The sequence below is a fragment of the Botrytis porri genome, assembly GCF_014898465.1.
Source record: "Botrytis porri strain MUCL 3234 chromosome Unknown BPOR_012, whole genome shotgun sequence".
NCBI lineage: Eukaryota > Fungi > Ascomycota > Leotiomycetes > Helotiales > Sclerotiniaceae > Botrytis > Botrytis porri.
This window is the reverse complement of record NW_024066086.1, coordinates 180,037-206,527: the sequence shown is the minus strand read 5'-3', so window position 1 is coordinate 206,527 and position 26,491 is coordinate 180,037. Positions and strand designations below refer to the sequence as shown.

Sequence of the window (26,491 nt, the reverse complement as noted above, 5' to 3'; positions counted from 1 at the left end):
TCGCCGGGAATCGAACCCGGGGCCCATCGAGGTTGTTTCGCGCTCTTCTTTTGAAGGGAGAGATTGATGGCAACGATGGATTTTACCACTAAACCACAAACGCTTGCTGGATTGGATACAGAGAGACCTCAAATTAGGAAATATATAGCAAATATGACAGGAAGCGAGAAAACAAAACCAAGATTATCAATTGGGATGGCTTGGTTCGAAAGCAGCGGAAGAAAAAATTCGAGGAGGGAAGAAATTTTCAGAAAAGTGGAGAGAGAGGGGTGGGACTACTGAATTTTTTTGGGGCTTATCGATGTTGAATCTTATCGGAGGGGTATACTACACATGTGAGTAAATCAAAGAATAAATGAATGTCAAGAAGAAAATGCATATTACATACCATCATATATCGTAGAGAATTGTCAAGGTAAAGAAAATAATATACTAGAAGATCTATAATCCATTTGATATTGACAACCTCACATTTTTCCCCAAAACCTGATTTGTAATCCCTCGAACCCCAATCACCACCACAAACAACCCACACCAACCCCATCCATCCAACCATTTTCTCTCCTCCCTCCTCCTCCCTCCCCATATCCTTTTACTCCAATATATTCCTCTTCAATCCCTCACCTCCTCGTCTAAACCACCAATCTCGGGGCTGTAACTCAGTGGTAGAGTGCCTCGTTTGCATTTTCAGGTCTCTCTTTCCATAGATGTGATTCTGATGTATCGATGAAGTCCAGGGTTCGACTCCCTGCCGCTCCAATATCATTTTGCCGTTTGTTTTGTGGTGTTAGGTGGTGGTTTGGGAGTATGGGCGAATTTTTTGAATTCTTTTTGCGGGGTAGGGGGGGGGAGCAAGAGGGAGGAGGGGTTAAGTTAGGGATGTAGAAATTTTCACGGGAGGATGGATAGATGGGAAGGAAGTAGATGTGAGTGAGCTCTTGACTGTATGATTTATTTTGATTTTGCTCTTCTAAGGCTTGAAGTTTGAAGCTTTCTACAGAGAGATATGTAGATGGCGATGGTATATTCATGACAGACAAACTTCAATATTTTCCTCATCACTCTACATACAAACAACATAACGACTCCCTATTCTCTCAGACGTTTTCTCCTTAGTATTCCTGATACTTTACATAAAACGTTCAGCCCTGAAACAGTTACATTTGTTGTGGTTCAAGATTTAATTCAATAGAAGAAGCGGACTCAACCCTCCTCACATTTCCCACTTCCCTCTTCTCCATCTTCTATCAGAAGTTCCAAAAATCATTACCATATTGTCCTTCTGGGCCAACGTCTTCATGACATACACACTTACCAACCTCTAAAGCATTCTCTCCCTCTGCTCATGCCCACCTGCTGATAAGAGGAGGTAAAAGACGGAACAGGAGTGTTTATCCAAAACACACTTTCTCCCTCCATCAACATCGTCTCAAAACTTACAATGAATAATATAGTACTGCGTTTTCCCTGAAGGTAATGGGACGTAGGGTCATCAATCTCCAAAGCATTTTCGAAACCAGCTCAAAAAGTATGAAGCTGCACCTACACCACCAAAAAGACAAAACGTATGTATGACCAGACTGGGGCACGATCCCAGGACCTTGTCCGTATTTAACAGGTGTTAATTGTTAAGGACACGTGATAACCAACTACACCATCCGGCCTATTTGATGTTGAACAATGATGGAATTCAATATATATTGCAATATTGAAGAATCATTGTGGAGGTGGTGGAGAATGACATTGGAGTATTACTAGTTTCGTATACCATAGAACAAAACGAATGGGTCATTCAGGCAGTGACTAACAGTGAAGAGAAGGGTAGACAGCAAAAGATCCATAATTTCTATGGATCTAGTGAGTATTTGACAATATGTGCTTTGATTGAAACCTTGTGACCCTCCGCTGCTACCCGATCGTGGCAAGTCCAGACCATAGATTCAGCTATTGATCAATGAATGCCAAAATGTAATAATGGCACACGGTTGTTAGTGGGTATAATAGGAGCAAAACTCCTCAACATGTATCGGGATACCCGGCATTCGTCCGAAGTCGCCTTTTCGTCCCCCTCCATCCCATTTAGCATCCCTCTCCACAAACTGGCAAAAAGACAAAACATACAACAGTAGGGATTCGCTGGTGGTCACCCACCCAACTACTAATCTACCGATCTGAGGCTTGTGTATGGCAGAGCGGACGGGATGCCCAATTCTCCTCAGTCTATGGTCGTATATGACAGGCATGGTTGAATTTGACATTATACCAAGCCAATATGGTTGAATTGGCTGTCCTTCTTCACATCTTTCGGCCTCCTCAACTTCACATCCATCTTTATTGCACTGCAACATCTATCTCACCTATAGAAATGAAATGATGGATATTGGGATCAAAGTTCTAGTCCGAGAGCTATGCCATAAGGTGCTTGAATCATTTCACTCTTGCGTGACCACTTGGTTGTCATATGAGTAGCATGAAACAAATGTTCAAACTAAATCAACCAAGTTTAAAAAAAAAGCTTTCAGCTCATAAAATTAAGATCAAATTTGAAAACAAAATCATAAAGGTCTCTTTCCCCAGTTTTGAAGAGGGTTAAGATTCATGAGTACCTAATTCAGGAGAGAGCATGGCCAGTTATTGCCTAGAAGGTATCAATGTACCAAGAAAGCCTGAGCTGAACTTCCAACTTTCCAAGAAACGAGTTCATGTATCACCGGCATGCAAGCTCAACGTGCATACAGTTACATCCATCAAGAAAAAAACGATTGGTATATCAAATATCAAACGGGAATTTATTGCCATGCCCGCTTGAGTATTGGCTGCAGGTATACGCAAATACACGATCAGGTACAGCATCTCAGATGTTCATCTGACGATATCAATACGACTGATTTAGGATTCGATAGGGCAGAAGGAATGTACAATGAAAAGAATTGTGGTACAAAGGGTCATTGTCCGTAAGTTTCCGGAGGGTGAAAGAGTTAATGAAACATTGAAAAACATTGATGGAGCCGAGGCAACTATCAAAAGGAGAATTTCAATCTACCAAAGATTAACAGGATTCCGAGGAGAATGTAATGTCAAATAATGCACTCTTTTGCCACAATAATTGGTGAACCAATGGACTATTCTTCAAGGATACAACTGTTGATCTCGGCGAAAGGGTATCATTGCAAGTCTCGTGCCCATAGTATTTGGGGGCCAAACAATCAATATTTCGGTACTTGGGCCACGTAGGTAGTGCTACTTGATGAGTGACTTCAAAATATAGATGAAGTTTTGATCAGGGAGGAAGGTAAAAAGAACCCTCCGCCTCACCGTGAATTTGTTCGATTAGCACTATATGTGTATAGATATGAAGGAGCCTGATATGAAATTCGTGAATAGATTGTAGATTGTAGATTGTATGCCTATGTAAGATGTACAGCAGTACCTGGGTACTATCGTACTGTATGTAGTAAACAGTCAAGATCCATCGCGATAAGAAAAGTGTACCCCAACACGTGATGGCTAACAGAAGATTCCAAGAAATGTTGACCCCATGTATCAATGCAAATCCATGGTTTACTTTCAAGATCAAATTCTTAATTGCTGAGGTTGGTGGAAATCTGACTCTCAGAGCGAACAGAGTGTCGGATTACTGGCTGGTGTAACGTCGGTGTGATGAACACTGCAGTTGATCGATCAATATCAGACTTCATGCCGGTGTCGGCTGGGTTGAGGAGATATTGGAAAATATGTAGGACAGCATGAGCTATTTCACAGTAACCATACAAAAGATGTATATGATAGGATGAAGAAGAAAGCTGAATCGAATATTGGAGGAATTATTAGATATTGAAGGAAAAGTACAACACCGATAGATGGTCAACATGTGATAGAGATTGGGCCTGCCTGGTAGCTGTCTGGAAGAACAATATCAATTGAGCCTTGTTCGATCGAAGGTAATCGGCTACAAAGGAATAGGATACACATCAACTAGACTCTCTTCAACTCGAAGCTTTATACTTTCTACTTTCGTCATGATGCTTCCAACCAACTCATTGACGAGTCTCCTATTGTATTGTATATCCGGTAGATACTGTATGGAGAGAATTCATGTTGAGAAAACTACACAGTGTATCAGAGATTTCACAGAACTTATTCCCTCGAGCTCACGTCCCGGGGGTCGAAAAAGACTGGCTCACTCTTTTTTGATTCCTGAGGAACTCTTATACGAGTATTAGACCCATAAAGCCCATTGTATCTATGAATATCTTGTTGATCTAGAACCATTTGACGCGCAATAATTGTCTAGACTGATGTGAGAAACCCATATATTTTCGAACCCTTCACCAAGTGATAGATAAAGTATGAAATTTGAAGATCAATGAAAATCGACTGATCGAAAGTTCAAGAGTTTATGAGTTCACAACTGAGGAGGACATATTCATATTCGAGATCAATATTCGACAACAAGATGAATGCCCAAGTGTAGAGTAATATAATATGGTCTGAGTGAAAGCATTCCAAAAGCACAATTCAATTGGTAACACCTGTCAATACCTACCAATGGTTTGATGTCTGTTCCTGGTTTTGGAGTAAATTTTTGAAACTATTCAAGCTAGACTCTCTAGTCCGTTGCTAACTATCCTTTTTCACCGACTTCAAGCCGCGCCTTAATAAGAAAAAAAAAAACCTTTCATAATCGTCAGTGATATGTGTGTGATATGCATGTACATAGATAGATACATATCATACATACATTCGTTTCAATAGTCCGGCATCAGAAAGGGAGAGAGAGCGAGCGGGCGAGAGAGACTGAAAGAAAGAGAAGAAGAGAAAGAGAAAGAGGAAGAAGAAGAAGAAGAAGAACGAGAAGAAGAACACAATAAAGCAATCAAGTAGTAATTTAAAGTAATACTCCACAATATTACAACCGATTAACTTACACAAATTACTTTTTATATCAATTGGATTATACCATCGACCATAATCCAACCTTCTACTACCTATCTATTATTTTAGGTCTCATATCTATCCTTCCTTTTCATCATCACCTTCATACCTCCTCCTCTTCTTCTCCCACCACCTCCTCCTTCCAAGCAATCCTACGGTTGACGAGAATGTATTGAGGAGATCAATTGGCCTATCAATTCTATCTCATCTTCCTCAATTCTCACCAATTCTCTTCCATTCTTCCCACAGCCACCCGTCATCGCAAATCTCACCCCAAAAACTCAACTCGGTTTTTTTCGCCTCCTAGACGTTTGAAATAAGCAACAAGACTCCTGCCGATCATGGACGAAGCAAGCAAGCTCGTAAAGGAGCTGTCTAACAAGCTTACCGAGCTTGATCATAAGGTCGATTTATATCGAAAGGACATGAATAAGGAATATGTTAAGTATGAAGAGGATTTACTAAAGAATGTCTCTCCAAACGTTTCTCAGAAAGTGTCCAGAATGATTGCCGAAGAATTAAAGAATTATAAGGCTCTTTATCCATTCGCCGAAAATCTCGATATCGATAGCCTGGACTCATGCGCCAAAATTATAAACACAGGCACAGGTACAGGTACAGGTACAGGTACAGGTACAGATACGGATACAGATACAGATATAGGCACAGGCAACAACAATCCCAGCTCCAGTCCCAGTCCCAGTTCCAGTTCCAGTCATACTTCCATTCCCAATGGTAACAACACAATCGCAATCACAAGCTCGCCGCATGAGAACTCAAATGTGATGACCAACGGATTTTCCACGGCAATGGAGTCACAATTAGCTTTCGGTACCTCGGCGCCAATACTTCCTGATAATACGAAAAAGGTAGTGGCAGAAGAAGAAGAGGAAGAGCGTCCGAGAAGTCCACATGCGCGAGAGAAGGAATTCACAGGAGTCTTTACACCAAGTTATCTGCCATTGTTAGATTCCAACAGTCGATACGATCGAAAGTCGAATTCCAATACCGAACTCAATAACAAGTCAAAAAATACACAAATGGATACCTCATCGCAATCGCAATCACAGTCACAGTCACAGTCGCTTGTTGACGCAAGTACAGATACTAGATCTTTGAACGCTTCTCCAGATCTCAGAAGTCCTTCGATGCCCAAACGAAAAAATACCGATGAAATCTCGATCGCATCCAATAGTAGTAGTGATGGACCACGTCGCAGAAGCGCTTTACGAAGAACATCTACCAGTTCAAAGAATACAAGTCCTCGGAGGGTTCGTTTTGATGTGGAAGGAGAAGAGGTTTTACCAACAGCATCGCCCAAAGAATTGGAGCCAATGCTTCTACCTTCCTTCTCAGATGATTCAGATGATGAGGCTGGTTCGGAAATGGTCGAGGATATCGATGCGCCACCACCCAAAAGAATATCTTCCTCGCAGGCATTGCGAGCCTTATCGAGAGGTCCTCTAGAGGATGATGGAACACAATGGACCACCGTCGTTGCTCCACCAGATGGATCGGCTTCGGTTGATACTTTGGAAGATGATGTTTATACTACCAATTACTTCGATTCTAGACCAACTCCTATTACACCTCGAGACGAAAATATCCCACCCATCTCCATACCAACGAAAATACCACAACCCGAACCACAAGCTCAAGTGAAGCATATAGAGGCTCTACTGGAGGAGGATGCAGATGATCTATCGGATGATGATATGTTGGATATGCCATCTTTGCAACAAGTGAGAAGTCATAACAAACAACCTGCGAGCATTCTATCCCCGAAAAATAATGAGAATCCAGAACCAGCAACTTCCCCTTTGCAGATGAAAATGCCAAGCAAACCACTTACACTCGAGCCTTTGGAACCTAGAGGAAAGGGTGATGAGAAATCAACCAGCCTGACCTTTCAGGATGATGAACAAGAGGATTTATTCTCCTTTGATGAAAATCCAAGTCTCGGAAGCCGTCCTCAAGATGAAGAAGATGAATCGGATACAGAAGAACCTACTTCGCCAAGTATCGAAGAAAGCCCTGACAACGTCGAACTTTCTAAATCTCCTGCTCGTCCAATTCCTAATAATTTCGGTAACAAGAAAGTAACAACAGCCCCTGCTCCTGCACATGGAATCGTAGGTGCTTACAAAGGTCGTCCATTCAGTATGCCAGTTGTCACTGATGCAGTACATGCCAGTGCCGCATCAATGGGTGCTATGAATTCATTTGTTGGAAGTGTCAACGGTCGCAGTGGACTTGACGCAAGCGATGTCTTGAGTTATAGAACAAGTGGAGGAGTGGGTAGTTTTTCCGGAACCCCAAGGAGTATGAGTGAAAGGATGATGATGGATGATTTGATGGAAGCAGAGGGAGAAAATCAAAAGAGTTAGCCATTTAGGGAAGCTCGAGAACTTGATACAAGAACCGGGAAACAAGCATATTGGGCGATGGGGGCATACAACGTAGGGAAATGAGACTCGTGGTGTATTTATGTGTGTACTCTTTACAATTGCATATCTTTTGGCGTTTTACGGATGGATCATCGATTTCTACGTCATTGTCATATGACGGATGAGGATAGATGATCATAAGCATGGTATGGGAAATGGGGCGGCATTGTCTGTTTGTTTTTCTGTTTTTTGTGAGGGGTGCTCTGAGCTTTGGTTCGGCTCGGTTTCATGATTGAGCGGAGAGTTGGAGGCTGGAGCATAGTCTATATTTCACGCATGAGATTTATAGGGGAGTATGTTTGGTGTGGTGTGGTGTGGAGTGGAGTAGCGTGGCGTCGCGTGGCATGGATCGATTGATTGATTTCAAATAGGCAGTAGATCATGAATTGTATATCTCGCACTGGGTATGTATCGGGTAGATAGGTATGCTTGCTTGCACTTATTTATCTACATTTTTGGTACGAACCCTTTCACCATATACAAGACGTGCATTGCAATACAATACATACTCGTCAATGCTATACGAAAGATCTTTGTCTTCGAAGACATCTGTCTAATGTGTGTTGTTGAGATGGTCAAATGATCTGATGTGATATGGTTTGTATACCGGGATTTAATCGCAGGAGGGTGGAAGTTGTGAGTAGAGCTTGGGTAGGTAGGTAGGTAGATCATGAGGAGATCAAAATTACATTGTATGTGTTTGTTGGTGCGCGGGTGTTTGTATCTGTATTCGTATTTCTGTTTGCGAGAGATGCGATTGCATTGTCTTGCCTGCCTATCTGCAAACCTACCTCGGTGGAGAGTATATAGTCATAAATTTATATGTGTATCTTGATTTTTTTTGGTTGGGTATCTTCGTACCATTGTACCGTTGTACCTATGTAGATATGCGGGGTAATGTAATGAAAGGAAAATTATTCCTGCGTGGGGAGTGGCTCGGTAGCTTGGTGGGTGGGTGGGTGGTTATACATGACCGGGCAAGGCAGCTGAATGGGTGGGTGGGTAGGTAGGTAGGTAGGTAGGTAGGTAGACACTCCTCTTTGTGTGTTTGTTGAAGGTTTTGGTGTTTTGTTTGAGGGGTAGTGTGTGGATTTTGGTGTTGGTTGAAGGGAGGAGGGAGGGGTAAGAGGGAAGAGGGAAGGAGGTGGGAGATGAGTGGGTGTAGGCGGATGGGTGTCAGTGAAAGGGCGTAAGTGGAAGGGCGTGAGTAGGTATTGGTTGGATGGTTGGTTGGTTCAAGGGATTTGAGGGATATGTATAGTCGTTAGTTTGTAGGTGAGATGAGATGAGGTGGAGTGAGGTGAGGTGATTTTCTTGTATCAGTGCGAGCGACCTGGTGTATGGGGTGTGAGGTGTGTTAGATATGTGAATACGAGGGATTAGTAGATGGATAGATGGAATGAAGAGATATACCTGTCATTTGGGGAGGGTCTTGAACTTCTTCGTTCTCTACTCGTGCTGCCAGAAAGTATGCCACACTCCACTCACAGGCACATTCCATGAGGTGGTAAAATACAAGGTGATTAACCTTAGTGGCCCATATTTAGATGGAGTGTTGCATCCTTTCTGGCCGCACGAGTAGCGAGCTCGCGCGTGAGGTATGAGATGGAAGGGTGAATGGGAGAGCGATGTGGTTATGGTATGACATGAGATGACATGAGACGATATGATGTCGAGGAAGAGGGTTCATGAAATTCTACAACAGATGAATTGATGTTAATTTAAGACCTACTTTGGGCTCTAGAGTTCCGGTAGTTTGAACTTTGTTGAGGGCGGGAAGAGGAGGTGTCTTGGAGGACGGGGGGAGAGAGGGGAAGGTGCACTCTGTAGTCAGATTTGCACTTGCAGCGAGTTTTTATGAAGCGGATACTCGGGACGAGGGGATCCGAGGGTGGAAGTTGAGGTTGTGGGTTGTAGGGGGTTAGATATCATTAAACGAGGTTGCTTTGTGGTCTTGCGCAAACCTTAGTTATTCTGAGTCAATGTGGGTTATTTCGATTCGTTAATTTACATTTCGAGTATCACCTCAGTGAATGGATAGCTACATATATGTATTTGCGTTGCATGATACAGCTTTAAGACCTTCATATTTGTGTCACATGAAACAAGCTTGAACCTTATTCTATAATTTCATGGGAGGCATGGAAGAGAACATATATCGGATACGGAATCGTTTCTTTGCTCCAATGTCCGAACAAGGATTAGAATAGTCTACAGTATACTTACATGAAAGTATACTCTGCTTACAATTTCATGGTCGTCATAAGAGCAAAGCCCATCTAGTGAACAGGCAAACTATGCATGGAAAGCGCTCACACAAAATCTTTGTGAGATCCAATGCTCCGTATTTCAGATCACCACAGGAAGGTATCATTGATGAACCAGGGGACATAGGTGTAAACCCTCCGCTGTACAACGATCCAAACCTTATTCTTAGACATCGTTGCGATGAAGAATCAATCGCGATCCCATGGTTCCAATGCCCCTCGCTATCGTGTACATTAACGGTGCATCGAAGATATATTGACGTTGGATCAACGGCATATCAACGGTATATCAACGGCATGTGTGCTGCACATATTAGATGATTTAGTTCGTCATATCTTAGATGGAAAATGTCTTCTCCGACGTACCAGTGCCTCTTCCGAAGTACGAAGAGATATCATTAGATAAGCATTATTAGGTTTTAGAGGGGGAGGGGGGAAGTTATACGCCCCCTTTTCTTCAATATAATCTCAGCACTTTTTTGAACAACTTTCATACTTGATCAGTAATTCGAAACATCCCAAAAAGTTTCCAAATTCACTTTTTGGAAGAGGCCTGTGTTGTGTACCACGACACACTTGTAAACTGGACATTGCAACAAATTCTCCGGCTGAACATTTATATTCTCCAAGATTGTCCGTAAAGTCAACTCTTGACATGACAAGATCAGACACGACAGTGAGTGAATTCATGGACCTTGAAAGCTATAAGGATACTGGAGTCTGGCAGTGACTGGGTAAGTTCAATGCCGAAAGACAGTTACAAGGGACGCGAGGAGTCATACTCGAACGATGTATAATCTGCAAGAATTACTCGGCATTCCGATGAAGATTCAAATGTCGAATGAAGAAGCTTTTGTCCTTATCTACTGCATGCGCATACACACCCACTCAAACTGGTATTTGCAGATTTGTCTGCTTGTTATCAGCGAATGAGAGAGGTTTGTTTGATGATGACGATTTTGTAGGTCGCGAGTTTCAGGGAAAGAGAGGAGATAAAGCTTGAGTACTAGAGTAGGAGTTGTGGGTTGGAATGGACGTGGTTGTTTTTTTCCGTCTGTGTGAGTTAGATGACAGACTTACTGGGGATATGCATAGCAGGTGGGTATTACCTCTTGCTCGTGGAACGCTGAGTTTGATTGATTTTTCAATGGAGGGAGCTAGGAAGAGGGCAGGAAAGGGTTGAGATGGGACGAATATACTCGAGTATACAAGTCTTCTGTGCTCTCATAAAAGATATCAATTTTGGATCCGTCAACCTTTATATATCCTTGTTTCCATGGTCTTCGTTTGGTGAATAGAAAGCTTTGGGTGAGCTTCAGTTATTTGGTTTCTGTCTTGGGTTTCTGTCTTGGGGTTTACAACTACTGAAGATATACGAGTTATTGGAGTTAAGGATATACATCCACATTTTACATCGACTTCTGGACATATAATCGTTACTTTCATCTCGTTTGATTAGAACTATCTTCACACTTTCTTATCGATCAGAATTCAGAGTTGAACTAGATGAATATATTTCAAGATATCACCAGCACTCTTCGATAGAAGCAAATATATGACTATATCATTATAATTCTTAGATGCTTTGTTGTTAGTTATTTTAGTTTATTTATTGAAATTATACTTTCTCGATTCCAAAAGTTAGATTTTCTAATCACGAGAAAACCAGGTTCTACTAATTAGCACAAGGCATTACTTGAAGGATCGATTCAAGTAGGAATATCTCTATCAGCTAATCCTTCTTTGGTATTCTAATATTCTAATTCACAAAGTAGTACTCTACCATTTTATTTATGCTTCTAAGCAAACTTCCTATAGTTTTTCTATTACATTGTATTAATGACAAAGTTTGTTTTCTTTTTGAAAACAAAATATTCTTTTAAAAGGAAATCAAACACGTTTTTTTTTATAGTTTACATCAAATTCGACAGAGATGTACTTATTGTTATCAAGACTATCAAAACTAATTTAATCTATTAAATTATATTAACTATAAATTCTTTATAAGATGAATTATATTATATATTAGATATAGAATTTAATAAATGCGAGTCTTGGAATAAAGTGGTCTTTGAAAAGTATTACAGATTGTGATACTAATTAATAAGAGAGTCTTTACAGGAAGACCTCTTAGTCGAAATAAAGAGTGACTTCAAATTAGTATTAATGATATAACAAATTGTACAAAAGCGAAGAATGCTATGATTCAATAACTAATATGAATAAGACATTTTGGAGTATTATTTCTACTAGAAATTAAAAAGATTTAATTATATACGAACAAGGCAGTAAAGTTATTAAAACTATTTATTAACTAATATATTTAAAGATTTAAAAAAGAAAAAGGAATAAATAGAGAACTAAAGAATGAATTTGAAGTTGGTTAGGGAGCATTTGTTATTTAAATAATGAAGTATATAAGTTTGAAGTTTAAAGAGAATACTTATAATTAGATTGTAAACCAGTTGACTCTATCATTTGCTTCAATTTATACTACAAGTTCAGCTATTTGCTATATCTTATTAGATCTCATTGCTTATTCGGAATTTATTACACCTTTTCGTAAAGAAATCGAACAGGTGATTGTAAAAAAAGGATTTGAATTTGATACTAACAAAAAGGAATGCTTTAAAAAACAGTTATTAATATAATTAAAGAAATTAGATAGTCTTTTAAAAGGGAGTTAGAGGCTGAGTTCCTCTAGTATAAGCATATTGATTATTTCTTTCAATCTTCATTAAAATATGAAATAATATATAAAAGAAAACTAACTAACAGAAACCAGCTGTAATTCTCCGCATAACAACCGCTCCCCTTTATCTTTCCATCAGCCATACTATCCCCAAGGGAACCAGTGTATTATACGATTCCCATATAATCAACTTAGCAGGCCTTAATCTCTCTTCGCTTCCCTACAATCCTTCTATAATACTCAAACTCAATCCTCCCAATATTTTGTTTCCCTTCCGCTTTTCCTTACTATATAAAATTCCAGGAAATAAGTCCAAATATTAATATATAACAACAAATAAGAACTCTTTGAATTTTGGTTATGGTATATGCTCTCTATCTCCCAATTTCTCTTATATGCTTTACATCTCCAGTCAACTTCCCCTACATCATCCAGTCTTGAAAACAGAGAATCTCCCTAAGTACTAATAACACAACTTATGTCCAAACAAGTCACCACGCATGTCCAGGTCGATTCTTTACAGGGGTGGAACTCAAAGTAGTAATGGTCGAATTATTGAGACATTGGGACTTTAGAAATATTAGGGATGTCAAAATAAAGGGAGTTGAGAGACCAGTAAACATTGTTGTTGGTATTTTTATTCATCCGCATCCGGCGGCGCAGCTCGAGTTTAAGAGAAGAGCTTAGGTATTGAAAAATTGGAGAGGAGTGAGGAGTAAGCGGTCATTGAGGGGAGTGAATGAGAGCGGGGAGAATGAGATAGATGCCATCTGTTTGGTCACCAGTTCAATTTCTATTTGATTTTCATCGTGTTGAATAGTTGCAAAATATTCCCACCAGTACAGTTAGATAGACAAAAGTATCTTTCTTTACTCCTGCCCACGATCCAGTCAATGTCGAACAGTAGGAGTGTGTTTCAGAGCCTGCAGAAAATCATGGTGCCAAGGTTTTTAAGGAAGATTTTTAATATATCGCAAAGGGCTCGTTTGCTAGACTATGTATAAAATACCATCTGTTCGAAGGTATTACACAATAACCTACCTACCTACCCAACCAAGACCCTCACTCCCCTCCCACTACTCGCCGGCACAAAATAATCACTCGTACACTCCACATCCCCTCCATTCGTATCATGCAACGCCAAATTCTCATCTCCACAATTCAACTCTCCAATAACACCCTTAACACATAAATACAACTCTGCCCATGCCAAATTGATACCTAAACATTGACGCGATCCTTTGCTAAAACTTACAATGTATTTTGATAGAGATGGGTTTTCGAGAAAGCGGTCTGGTGAGAATGTGTTGGGGGAGGGGAATATGCGGTGGTCGAGATGTTGGAGGTAGGAGGACATGGATACGGGGGTCTGGAGTGGTGTTAGCTTTTGCGGGGTGATAGAGGGGAAGGAAGGTAGGGATGATAATTTGGATTGATGGGATGTATGTGAACTTTCACGATATTTCGAATGATTTGAACGTTTCAATTGTACTCGAGAAACGAAAAGCATTTCAATGTCGAAATGCAATTTGAGCCAAAAACTCTTGGGAGAGAAAAGAAGGGAAAAAATGATTCAGGAGAAAAACATACACCTGAGGGAATTTCCCACTCATGAAACTTCAATACTTGATCCGGAGAAATCCTTTGCAAATGTGCCACAACTCCAAAACTCAACCTCAGCCCCTCTTGTATAACAGCTGTCAAATAAGGCAACTGTTCTAAGTCCTTTAATCCATTTTTTCCCTCCATCTCGGTAAGAAGCTTCGATAGAATATCAGGGTTAGCGAGGACATGGTAGGCAATCACAGATAAAGTCCAAGCTGTTGTTTCAGTACCGGCTCCTATGACAGTTTGTCCTTCTTGCCAGAGACGAGCTACTGATTTCTCGTTTGGGGGAAGATCACTGGAGAGAATTTCGTGGAAGATTGTCAGTTGGGAGGAACGTTCATGATTGGTGTTTTTTCCATTGATGATAGCACCTATTTGAGCTTTCATCCCCTAGGATCCAGTCAATTCCTTCAACGTCAGAAAAGTCATCGATTGCATGCTCACCATCTGAAATTCCACAACACTAACAGTTTTCGGATCAAGAAACCTAATCAACGACAACGGCATATACTGCATCAACGTGAAGATCCACGGGAACACCTTTGTAACATGTGATATGTTACCAAAATTCTCAATCGCATCGTGAAAATCCGTATGAAAATCGTCAGAAGTCTTAATGGAACTATCTGTTCTTCCCAACGCGTATTCTGAAATGACATCGAAAGTAAAACACGAAAAGGCCCACGAGAGATTAACCGGCTTCTTAGTGTCTTTATACGAGCAGAGCCGACGAACAAGTGAATCTACATATTTCTGAATCATGGGTTCGAGGCGGAAAACACTGGCTTTGGAAAAATAACGATTCATGGCTCCTCGACGAAGACGATGATGATTGTGTGAGACAGTGCCAATCATCGATTCGGAATTACCAAATTGCTTGGTGTAGTAGGGATATTTATCACGTCTCTTCCCACCAGCGACATACAATTCATCGTAATAGTCTGGATCATTGATATGAAGCTCCCAGGGATTAATCCGGATTATAGGTCCTATTTGAAGAGTATCAAGCTCATGTTGGACAATAGGAAGAAAGGACATACCATATCTCTCATGCAACTCCTTAATTTTGAAGGTATACTTTCCTCCCAAGACAATCTCATGATATATTTCATAGAGGATGGAAATAGCAGCCAACTTTGGTCCGGGGAATTTGGCGATTGGACTGAAGTATAGACGCCATATTATTCCATATACAATGTAGGATAACAAAACAGCAATGATTGGAACCAACATCATATCCACAAATTTCAAGATCGACTCCCTTGAGGATATACACAAACACAATGCTTCACCAAAACAGAGGAGTCCATAAAGAAATAAATATAAGGACCAAGCAGATGGGAATCTGCAGATACCCACCCACTCGGGCTGTCAGATACCAATTTTTGTTCCCATTGGGAAAGTGGAGGACCCAAGGCTTGGGATAAAATCACATAATCACCATGATTGACAGACCGTTGCGGAGACCAGGGTGATAAAATCTTCAACTAATAAATACGTCCGATACTATTGGACCATTGAGAAACTCCCTGCATGTGTGTGACAACGAAACAACCCATGCATATGCAAATGACGAAGCCAGCATAAAAGTATTGGCTTGGTCTCTTTGAAGATACCCGGGAACCAATCAATAACGCTTGTATGATATCTGAATTGATCAATACCGAGACTATTTCGTTCCGAGTGAACGTATCAGAGTGCAAAAAATAAAAAGTATTATTCACCGTCGGGTCATCAGATCATCAGACAAAGCAGGTGATTTGGGAGAAGGTCGTTGAGACTTCCGTATAATACCTTCTATTCCACATCTAAACCCCTAAAAGGATATACCATCCAATGCAATGCCATACGATTACCTATCCAAAGAAACCGTCTTATAATTCCAAAAGTCCAACCGAGTCCTGGGGGTTTCCTAGATGTATAAATGCAGCAATTTAGCCCGCATAAAACGATCATAAAGAAACGCGATTATTTCTTCTTGGGCAAGTATTTAATGCCCTTTCTGGGACAAGTTCCTCTCCCACCTTTTCCAGCTGGAGCTGTAGCCACAAATTCCCCTAACTGCAAACTTCCTTTGACATTAAAGCTATACCATGCCTGGTTCAATCTACCGTTCGAACAACCCAACACAACTTCACTTCCAGTAACCGCAGTCAATGCCGTCTGGATCTGATCCTCGGTGTAAGTAGCCGAATAACTTGGCACAATTCCGGCCTTCTCAAGTGCTTTATAAGTATCCAACTCTTTGAATAATCCTACGGCCCTTGTAAAGAAATCGACGACTTCATCACCAGCTTCGTATTTGTCGCCGTAACAAGATGGTGCGAGAGTATTTACACATGTTCCATGTTTGTTCATCTCATGTTCCCAAAAGGTTTCGGCAGATCCTCGATTGGGGAGCCAATATTCATGCATATATGCGAGAAGATCGGTTTGGGATGCGGCGGTAAGTATAGAGGTTATATTGTAGTATTGAGGAGTGCTGTGACAATATGTGGGATAGGAGCCATCGCATAGATCCGGCCTATGAGACTTGGTAAGCTTTTAAACATGTAAGAATTGGTCGCAGGTGAACAAACCAAAGACCATGAAGAGTCCAACTATCAGCTGGCCCTATTGCAGGACTGTAATCCCAGAACTGAGTCTGGAGAAGTTGGCCTCCGGGATAGACGAAGCAGCAAGAATCGGGAGCGGCGGTGCTGTTGTGGCAGGAGAGAGGAGAGGTTGATGGACATGATGGTGCATTTCCAAAGGGGATATAGGGTCTAGGAGTTGTTGTGACGGCCGATGAAGAAGAAGATGGATTATTGATTAATGGTATTTGTGATAGGAGACCGCCTGCAAAGGAGAAGACTTTACGAAGGGAAGAGACGGAAGTTGTGTTGGATGCCATTATGGACCGAGTGACCAACGGTGGTACGTTGATCGATTGAAAGAGAGGGAAAGGGTTGTGGGTGAAAATGTAATTGGCAAGAATCAATTATGAAGTGAATATGAAGTGAATATGGATTGTATTTATATTATATACATATAACTTATTATACTCTAATGGAACAAAAGAAAAGGAAGCATGCTGCTGCGGATTCCTCGAGCTCACATAACACGCAGGTGAGCTACGTAAAGTGCTAAATTAATAAGCGTGCTAAGGGACTGATAAGCATTTGGGCATGGCATGTGATAAGATAATTCGTCGATAAGCCCCTGTAGATTAGTTCATGTGCCCCTGAATGTTTCACCATCACTGAGTTGTACACAAAGAAAGATCAGGTACCTCCAGTACTCGGCCAAAGTGATGAACTCAACGATCTCATCTCAATGAATGCAATTCCTCTACCTGTACGGAATGTCCATTTCGACATATCTGTTTTGCAATATCAATCTATGTACTTGAGATGTGATCTCGATTCAATGATCATAATATTGATGGTATTTCTTTGCCCACGATGATTGTCTCGAATCACACATAAATATAACACAATTCTCCATTCAGCCCTCCTAGTGTGTTCATCAAATCTTTCAACGGAACAGGGCCCGCGTTATATCCAATATCTTGTAGATCCTCCAACGTGGTGTTTCTACTAGGAGGGACATTACTCATAGTGATCGTTCCTGAGACGGCATTCTGTCTCTTCGCTAAATCCTGAAGTTGCCATATCCACCAGACTCTATCTATCATCCCGTGATGAAGATAGAACGCCGGGTCGCCTGGAGATGTAAAGAAGTCCTACAAATATGTATTGTTAGTACTTTATATCTTCAGGGAGGGGTCCAGAGACGAAATCCACTTACACCGCCCGGGTCACCACCCACTGTGAAATGTCCTCCAGTATGAACGCCCCATTCTCCTATACTGAATAAGCCTTGCATGACAGTCTGGAACCAATATATATCTGCATTTGAAGGTTTTGTTATGAGGTCGTAAGTATAGTTGGTTTTCGTGACAGCAGCACTATGGACGTTAACATCGCGGCGTAGGCATCGGGGATTGTAGCCGAAGCCGTCGGCTTGAGGATTCACTGGCGTGCCGGATATTGTTCCAGAAACTGGGCCAAGGTGAGCAGTCATACTACAAGAATATTTAGCATATTGATATCATAATATAACCAAAGAGTTATACTTCTTGAACGGGCCTGTGGTAACACATCCACCACCGACACCCGGTGGAATAATGTCGAATGGCGCCGGCGCGAGGTTGATTGGAACACCAGTATGGTTGTAATACAAACCATTGCCGCTCATGCTAGTGGGACTCCCGTCAAAGAGCGGGGAGTGTATCGGATCATCGGCGTATCTGCCCCAGTTCCAATACTGACGTTCGTCAGTGGTTGGCAGCGAGAAAGTTTGAAACATAGACTGAGGAAAGTTTGAAATATTTGACGTGTGAAACACCAATTATAGGTGATGGGAGTCAGATGAATTCAAGGCTCACAGGCTGATATCCTTTATATCCACATTCTTCACGGAGTGCTTTTTCGTACGTATGAACATAGTATCTATGCCAGCCCAGAAAGTTACCCTATATCATCAGTTCGGACCACAGGATGCTCAGATATAGCATTTACCTACTGTAGCATGAATGGTTAAGCTCTGATTCATATGCGTGGCAACGAAGTCATCAAAGCGACTTCGAACACCCGGAACAACTTCAGAAGGCGTGATGGGCTTTTTGGACTGTAAACAAAGAACGGCATCCGTGTACGCAATTCTATCCGCTCCTGAGAGGTCGCTCCTGCAAGATATTAGGTCTTGGAGTAACGGGACATCATTGTCACCTTACCATTCACGACGCTTTATGGCATTTTTGGTCGTGCAAGTGTTGTTTGGATAATGTATAGCTTGATATGCCGCTAGTTTCGCAAGACCTTTTGCTGCTAGTTGATCTACTGCATCGGGGGGATATGGAGGATACGAAGCTGCTTCAGCGACATCAACATATGACTGAAGAACAAGAAAGGTTGAAAGAAAACGCATATTGAAAAAGAGTAGACCTAGCGGGTTTGATAGCAAGACTAATCATAAGTGCCATTGAACACTATTAATACTTCAGATACTTGTATTCTCCTTTCTCGTCTAACACGGTTATGAGTGTAATTACCTCGAAACACTCCGGCGAGTAGCCGATTCTTCGGCTTCCGGACCAAGAATGGGATGCTTTCGGACAGTTGAAAGCTTTAGACATCCTTGGCAAAGCTAGCTAGAACATTACATGGCGTTTTGACATGAGCAAATGCAATTATGCAGATACAAGCATCTGAAGTCTGATGAGTGATATCGAATGATACTTGTTGAGGCGTAATATTTATCCCCTGAATTAATTGGCGAAAGCTAAGCACTTGCATTGCTTACTCCATACAACAGCATTATACAGTTATAAGCCGACAGACACATCCACGACCTTCTTTCACCGCAATGAATGGCGTTTCATCTGACGATCCTATCCTTGTAGTATGACTTTCGAACATAAAGATATGAAGCCCGCCTTCGAATAAGTGAAGCTGGCTTTGCGATTGTCTTATTTGGCAGAGATCTTACTTTTGGCGATATTAGTGGTATCTTAGGTATTGATCTCGCCAAAGTCATTTCTGATGGAGTTGAAATATCTCAGTGGCTACATCGCACCAAGTGTCACGCATCTAAGTCATCACACTACTTAGCCGGCAGTTTTTCCACATATAAGCACAGTCAGACTTTGATTTAGACGGTTGATAGTGGCGTAAAAAATGGGAATCCTACAGAATATCCCCGCATCATCAATGTCTAGGGTTGAGCATTTTCATAATATATAATCTCGCATATTCGTCACTAAAATATAGTATATAATATTAATCAAAATCTATTATTCTTAGTATAGAAAGTAAAGATTGAAGAGATTTATTAAAGAGATTTTGAGAGGAACTCTTGAATTTAATTGAATTATATAAGATTGAAGATATTTTAAAGGAAAAGTTTTAAATTAAATTATTAAAGATTTATTAATTTTATTCAAAAATTACTCTTGAAAAGATTTAAATTTTCGAAAGTTTTAATAATATTATTAACTTTAGATTCTAAATTAATATTAAATATAATATCGTTTTTTAAATTAAAATTTAGATCTTTTTGTAATTCTTTATAAATATAAAAGGATGAGTTATTCTTTTTTGATAATTTATAATATTCATAAATTTATACAAATAAATATTTATTTATTTATTGTTTTAATAAAAAGTCAATTTTTAATTCGATTTAAATGAAATTTGTGTAAAAGAATATTCTTTTAAATAATATATTAATAATAATCATAGCTAACAAATCAAGAATTAATTTTGAAAAAAGAGGTATTTTATATTTTCATATATAAATGATTAAATATTAATAAAGAATTTTATAAAGATTGAAATTTTTAAGATTTAAAAAGAAAGTTTTAATTTATTATAATTTCTTAAAAAATATTAGAATTTAAAATCTTTTAATATGATTTGAAGATTATTATTGAAAAAATATATAAAAGAAGATTATAATTAAAATTTTAAAGTGACACGGGTTCAATACGTAGTTATATGGATGCCTAAGGCATCCAACCTCTATATAGTCGGAACCTCTCCGCCTCCTTCTTCACTCTTTGTAGAATATCATACATCTTACCTAGTACCTATCTCTTACACCGTGATATAAAGAATATTTTGAGTATAAGAAATGAAATAAATTAATTTGATTGATTAAATTAATTCGTTGATTTCTTAATAGTTTAAAATTCTAGAATGAATTCTTTATATTAAACTTTTTTATTATTTATTTAAAAGTTTTTCAGAAATAGATTCACTTTCATTCATTCTATTGATTTAATTGGTTTAAAAAACACGTGAATAATCTTAACGTAATATTTAATCACATTCAAAAAGTGTAATAATAGAGAAATATATATTCAACCCCTGGATTATATAATCCGCCCATCCCTAGTCTAACCACCCCTCGGGAGAGTCCATAGCTAGACTAGGTCGAGATCAAATTCTTGATTGTATAGTAGAAATGCTCAACAGCATCCAATTTACGGAAACTTTAAAATAAAAATTGCAATAAGCGGTGTGTCGTACAGGTTGATTTCTCTTTAGCTCAATCAATTTAAATGTACAACGGAAGAATTTTTCTATCATACAGAAAAAGTGACGGGATGGAAGACCTACATTTTGATTATACCGTATACGGCGTCAAGCCACAGACGACAAGTAATCTTAGTACCGGTAAGCCATAAAATATGTCACGTGGAAGACTAAACTTCTACACTCATCAATCACATCCTTTCTGCCGAATGTGAATGCTTGTTCTTGCAGGCGGTGGGAATTATTCGATATTGGCTAACATTTTCCGATTTGACCATAACAACTTCATCTTGAGACGATATCTAAGAGGCCAGGACAATCAACCTGCTTATTCCACCATGGTCTTTCTCGTGGGATCTCGATCATTGGGTCTCCATCTGCAGAAATCAACATTACAACCAGCTACACAAACTTTAGTATGTTAAACCTTGTCCACCCATGATTCTAAGCAGGCTAATGTCTACCCACCGATAGTTTCGTCGAATTCCTTTGGGCTGCACGCACACTCGAGATTTCCACTCTTCATTCTTCAGCTCCTTTAGTCCAAACTCACTGGTTCGCAAATCACCTCTACTGGAGAACATCCCATCAAGTGGCTCTCGCCCTTTCTGCTCATCTACCCCATTAGCACGTGCTTCCAAGTGGGCACAACGGGAGCAACATGCCAAAAGCAAACATCAAAACAAACATTCGCAACACACTCAAAATGAACACCAACCCATCGATCCCACCCCGACAATCAGATACCGCAGGCCCCGCTCTAGCTACCCACTTGCCATTGTCATTGCTGTAGGATGTACATTCGTAACCCTCAGCTACAACCGTTCTCCATTCGTTGATTTTCCCCTCCCCAGTCTCATTCCCAAACTCACACCAGAATATTTCGATAGAAATTTCGTCCTTTCTCAGCAGAATATAGATGAGGGACGAATCTATACACTCATCACCCATAGCTTCATGCATCAGACATATTACCATCTTTTCGCGAACATGTATTGTATGCTAGCCATGGCTCCTCTGGTCAACCCACTCACTTTCGTGACTATCTGGGCTGGCGCCGGTGTTACATGTTCGCTTGCCTCTCTCTACATATGGAAGCATGGTCTTTCATTCAACCAGAACCCAAGCTCTATAAATTCTATAGATCGGGGTTGCGGTGCATCTGGCAGTTTATCTGGCCTAATTACCATGTTGGCGGTAAAACATCCCAACGTGTCTTGGCAGTTCATGTTCGTACCCATAGGAATCCCGGCTTGGTTTTTGGTGGGAGGAGGAGCGGTCTATAGTATTCTGGCCCTTAATAACGGGTGGCAGCCGGGGGTCGGCCATGCGGGACATCTTGGGGGGTCGGCATTTGGTGTCTTGGCTGGTGTTGTGAGTAGACGATTTGGCCTGAGGGGGTTTTGATGCAGTCTTTATGAAGAAAGTGATGGCTACGAATAGGGTTTACCCTAAACGGATATGTTCTCGTCCATTAATATAGTAGACCGCATGTGAGCTTTCATTGGTTGGAACATTTTAATCGAGTTCGAAACCTGTAAGCTTTTCATCGTCAGACTATCCTTCAAATGAACGAAAAGCCTGGTTAAGTGGACAAGAAGTAGAAGAAGCATGAGGCCGCTATATTCGTATGCTGAATCATCAGAACCAAACCTAGGTGAAAGGGGAAGATCAGTCGAAACAGAGTCACTCAATGTCCTTTACCTCCTCTTCATTCGCAACACCGGTATAGCAACTATCGCCGCCATCGCCACCGCCACCCACAATACATAATTTGTACCCTCATATTTCAATTACAATTTATACATTCAAGCTTCTTCAACCATGGAGATTAATCATTAGGCTTTTATTATTCTACTATTATTGACGAATTCTATTCATCTAATTCCACGTCTATCCATCTGATATAACTCCAATTTCAGAATTTGTTTGATCTTGTTATTCATGATATCGTTTCCTCGTCTCTTGAGCACATCAAACTAAGACTGGTTCTTCTTTCTTCTCCGCTGTACCTCCGATAACTCTCCCCTTCACCTTACCTCCTCCTGCATCTAACTTGGCATTCTTAATCACTAGGGACAAAACCACGACCGGTGCACTCACACAGAGCGCCACGATGAGCAATTTTTGCATAGTCTCTTGATAGGCCCTGTTGATTGCAGCTCTCTCGGGTGTTCCCACGGGATACGCGAGAGCGTTAGTAATACTATTGTATACGGCCTTGCTATCGATAGTGGAGGAGTATTTGGCCAATTTCTTGGGAATATCTTGACCCCAGATAACGCCAGCAATGGCACTTCCAACAGCGCCGCCCATCTCTACACAAGTCAAGTAGACAGCTGTAGCGACAGCGACATTCTGATGACTAGGGACAGAAGCTTGAACAGCAAGTTGAGCTGGGACGTTGAGCATTCCTCCGCCGATACCAACAGCAATTTGCGTGCCAATAATCTGTGCGATAGATGAATTCTCTCTGCGGTAATGAAACATGAGTCCGATGCCCGTCAGGTAGATGAGCGCTCCAGCTGTAATGTACGGTTTGTAGTATTTGGTGTACTTGATGAAGAAAGATATGATGACAGAAGAAATGGTTGCCGTGAAAGAAAAGACCTGTGTTACGTGGCCTGCAGCGGGAATAGAAAGATCTTGAACGACAAGAAGATAGGAGTAGAAGTATGGTTGAACCGAGAGAAAGAATGCCACTGGGAAATATCAATACGAGAGATGGCTGGAAGACCAAAGTGAAACTTACTGAAGTAGAAAAATCCAATGCCACATCCTGCGCAGAATGTACGGGATTTTAAGAGACCGAGGGGAATGAGTGGATGCGGTGCCAGCTTTTTGACGGATTCCCAAACAGGGAAGCTGATAAGGCAAGTAACACCTAGAACGATCATTGCGATAATATCTGGGCTAGCCCATCCATTCGAGGCTTTAGACGCAATGGTGAGCGGAATCAAGATGAGCGCAAATGCCGCACTCAATAAAATCATGCCTCCAATATCCAAATCATTCCAGAGAGTTGTTATGGTTGCAATCAGACCCAATTTCTTCAAAGGCGACGCAGCAGTAAGGCCAGCCTTCTTCGCCTTTCTATTGTTGAGGAACAGAGACAAAGCCAATGGTAAGAATACAACTGGGAGGATTATACACCATATGCCATAACCCCATCTCCATGTTGTAGTTTTAAGAATTTTATCTCCAATTGGTGCACCAATCCAAACAGTGATCAAGAATGGAATCTGCGGTAAACTAGACCATAAAGCACGATTGAGGAGATTAGTTGTATCCGCAATGAAAACTTGCTGGAGAATTTGAAGACCGGTGGAGCCAGCTGCGTAGAATATCTGAGCTGCGGCATAAGTTTGGACGTCGTTGGACATGGCCATGGTAGCGCCACCGATTATGGCGAGAATGATTGAAATGGTGAAAGCTTCGAGTCGACCAAATACATCAGCGGTTTTGGCCATGGGCGCTTTAATGACAGCTATCCTGAATCAATACATATACACAAAAGGTGAGCAATTACGGATCTCACTTACCCATGACCACGCTTTGAACGACCAATACTGTTGAAATCAAAGAATGGTTGTTGAATGAGCTTGTCGCAAAAATAGAAAGTGACATGACCACTTGTGATTCGAGTGAAGTAGTGAAGGAGATGAGGAATACACTGGGATCCTTGTTAGAACGCTGATGGTTCACCAATATCATCTCAAGAAATGTACCCGATGTATGCTATGATCAAAGACCATGTTGTCCAAGTCATTGACACGGCCTCGATATTTTGTACACCAGCTTGGGTGGCATTTTCAATGTCTTTCTCATTTGGGCCTGGGGAATTTGCTCCTGCTCGAGCTTGAGAGTCAATTACCGAATTCTGTGTCTTGAATGTGTTTGTAGAAGACTCCTCGGGGTCGACAGTAGTTTTCTGGACCATGATGGTGGATGGCGATGGTTTTTTGAGGTTGTGATGTGTCTCAAGGGCGATAAAGGAAGAGACGAAAATCGCGAATCATTATTGTAACAAGTAGCAATCTTCTAAATGTGAGCTACACATCTACCAGTTATGATAACATCATGGTCGAAGCTCTTGGGTGCGTCATTAGTGGTAAGGCCGTTGCAAACCTTAATCGACACTTGCAGCTCAGAGCCTCTCTATCAAACTCAATCGTGGATGAACAAATCTTTGAGTAACCTTTTCAAGGAAAACCTTGAGCGGGGTACGAAAAAAAATCGAAGCAAAGAGGTAGATCATGATGGATGTGAATAATCCGCCTCCACTTACCATGTCGTGCGTCCGCTATTAGAAACGACAAGAACAAGTTACGCTGAATTATGCTAATTTTTGAGGACTTTCCCAATACGATCACTGACGAAAGCTTGTATCCTCAATATTTCTGAGCAGACCGTCGTGACTTACAAAGTTCTTCAATCAGTAATAGAATAATACTTCATTCCCAAAATCCGAATGATCAGAAACACGACTTGCTCTCTCTCACTTCACTTCGGCAGGTTGATATTCATTCCTCACAGAAACCCTTTCTCGACTACGAGCTGGTTTGGAATGAAGTGTATTGTTTGAATGATAGCCTTTGGTACTAAAGATATGAGTCTTTACATATTAGACTTTGGGCGGGAAAAAGGTGGAGGAACACGAGTGACACGAGTGGTCGTATTTGTGTGAAGCGGTTGTGATAGACAATGAGTCTGAAGTTCAAAAGGGTAATTGTGGGTCATGAAATTCCAGATCGGGTTTTGAGTATGATAACTTAGACTTGCGAATCTCTGCACACATGATTTGAAGCACACATCCATAAGGGTGTAAGGCTTTCGAGGGTGGCTTATCAGTTTTGAGGTATGCAAGTTTGAGGTATTCTAAAGTCAGTGAGTGACCTGGTAGCTCATCGACTATAGTTTCGCTCATGCGTAGGGCATTTGTGTAACTTCCTCATTCGTACATAGTAACCTTACATGATCGACTTGATAGGTAGATATCGTTATTTATCTCGAGAAGTCTGTGTTTTCCATCAGTTGGTGGCTGAAGTCCTACCGGGTTATTGTGAGGTTGACGTGAGGTGAGGTGTAGATGTTCTGATATCCGTCCTCCACGCGATCACCATAATTAATGTGGCAACTGTACCGGTACCCACCCGCCCGCACTCACAACGCGTTCGTGTCACTGTCACTTCTCAATCCCACACCCAATCCCAATCTCAATCCCAATCCCAATCCAGTCAGATTCGGGCATGTCCGACCGATCAACCTGATAAGGCATCCCAGAGTCTGATCGTTGCAGGCCAAGATAACCCCATAAACCCAATACGAAGCAGGAAGTTGATCGTGTGTTTTTGTCACTTGTGCCGTGCCAATACCCCATACAACCGACACGCCGATGATTGTCCATCTTGGTCTAACTGGGTTAAGTGTATCGTCCGATAAGTTTGGGACTGCCGTTGATAA

The 26,491-nt window shown here is 41.0% G+C and overlaps 7 protein-coding genes across 7 annotated transcripts; 3 read left to right on the top strand and 4 right to left on the bottom strand.

The window, feature by feature from the left end:
• Positions 1–5,276: 5,276 nt before the first annotated feature.
• On the top strand, positions 5,277–7,322 carry EAF01_008638 (uncharacterized protein; the record flags this gene model as incomplete). The annotated part of the gene is made up of 1 exon (XM_038916894.1): positions 5,277–7,322. The coding sequence occupies one exon, from the start codon at positions 5,277–5,279 to the stop codon at positions 7,320–7,322; it is 2,046 nt and encodes a 681-aa protein (XP_038767288.1).
• Positions 7,323–12,016: 4,694 nt separating this feature from the next.
• EAF01_008637 (uncharacterized protein) lies at positions 12,017–13,028 on the top strand (the record flags this gene model as incomplete). Its single annotated transcript, XM_038916893.1, has 4 exons — positions 12,017–12,031; positions 12,103–12,228; positions 12,428–12,651; positions 12,833–13,028. The coding sequence occupies 4 exons, from the start codon at positions 12,017–12,019 to the stop codon at positions 13,026–13,028; spliced, it is 561 nt and encodes a 186-aa protein (XP_038767287.1).
• A 358-nt stretch (positions 13,029–13,386) lies between these two features.
• EAF01_008636 (uncharacterized protein) lies at positions 13,387–15,182 on the bottom strand (the record flags this gene model as incomplete). The annotated part of the gene is made up of 4 exons (XM_038916892.1): positions 13,387–13,710; positions 13,932–14,339; positions 14,394–14,938; positions 14,990–15,182. 4 exons carry the CDS (start codon positions 15,180–15,182, stop codon positions 13,387–13,389), a joined length of 1,470 nt encoding a protein of 489 aa, XP_038767286.1.
• A 735-nt stretch (positions 15,183–15,917) lies between these two features.
• EAF01_008635 (uncharacterized protein) lies at positions 15,918–16,842 on the bottom strand (the record flags this gene model as incomplete). Its single annotated transcript, XM_038916891.1, has 2 exons — positions 15,918–16,473; positions 16,529–16,842. 2 exons carry the CDS (start codon positions 16,840–16,842, stop codon positions 15,918–15,920), a joined length of 870 nt encoding a protein of 289 aa, XP_038767285.1.
• A 404-nt stretch (positions 16,843–17,246) lies between these two features.
• EAF01_008634 (uncharacterized protein) lies at positions 17,247–18,920 on the bottom strand (the record flags this gene model as incomplete). The annotated part of the gene is made up of 6 exons (XM_038916890.1): positions 17,247–17,673; positions 17,739–18,015; positions 18,067–18,257; positions 18,379–18,465; positions 18,516–18,678; positions 18,727–18,920. 6 exons carry the CDS (start codon positions 18,918–18,920, stop codon positions 17,407–17,409), a joined length of 1,179 nt encoding a protein of 392 aa, XP_038767284.1. The 3' UTR covers positions 17,247–17,406.
• Positions 18,921–21,366: 2,446 nt separating this feature from the next.
• On the top strand, positions 21,367–22,435 carry EAF01_008633 (uncharacterized protein; the record flags this gene model as incomplete). Its single annotated transcript, XM_038916889.1, has 2 exons — positions 21,367–21,444; positions 21,503–22,435. The coding sequence occupies 2 exons, from the start codon at positions 21,367–21,369 to the stop codon at positions 22,433–22,435; spliced, it is 1,011 nt and encodes a 336-aa protein (XP_038767283.1).
• Positions 22,436–23,002: 567 nt separating this feature from the next.
• On the bottom strand, positions 23,003–24,968 carry EAF01_008632 (uncharacterized protein; the record flags this gene model as incomplete). Its single annotated transcript, XM_038916888.1, has 4 exons — positions 23,003–23,730; positions 23,781–24,515; positions 24,571–24,701; positions 24,757–24,968. The coding sequence occupies 4 exons, from the start codon at positions 24,966–24,968 to the stop codon at positions 23,003–23,005; spliced, it is 1,806 nt and encodes a 601-aa protein (XP_038767282.1).
• Positions 24,969–26,491: the final 1,523 nt, after the last annotated feature.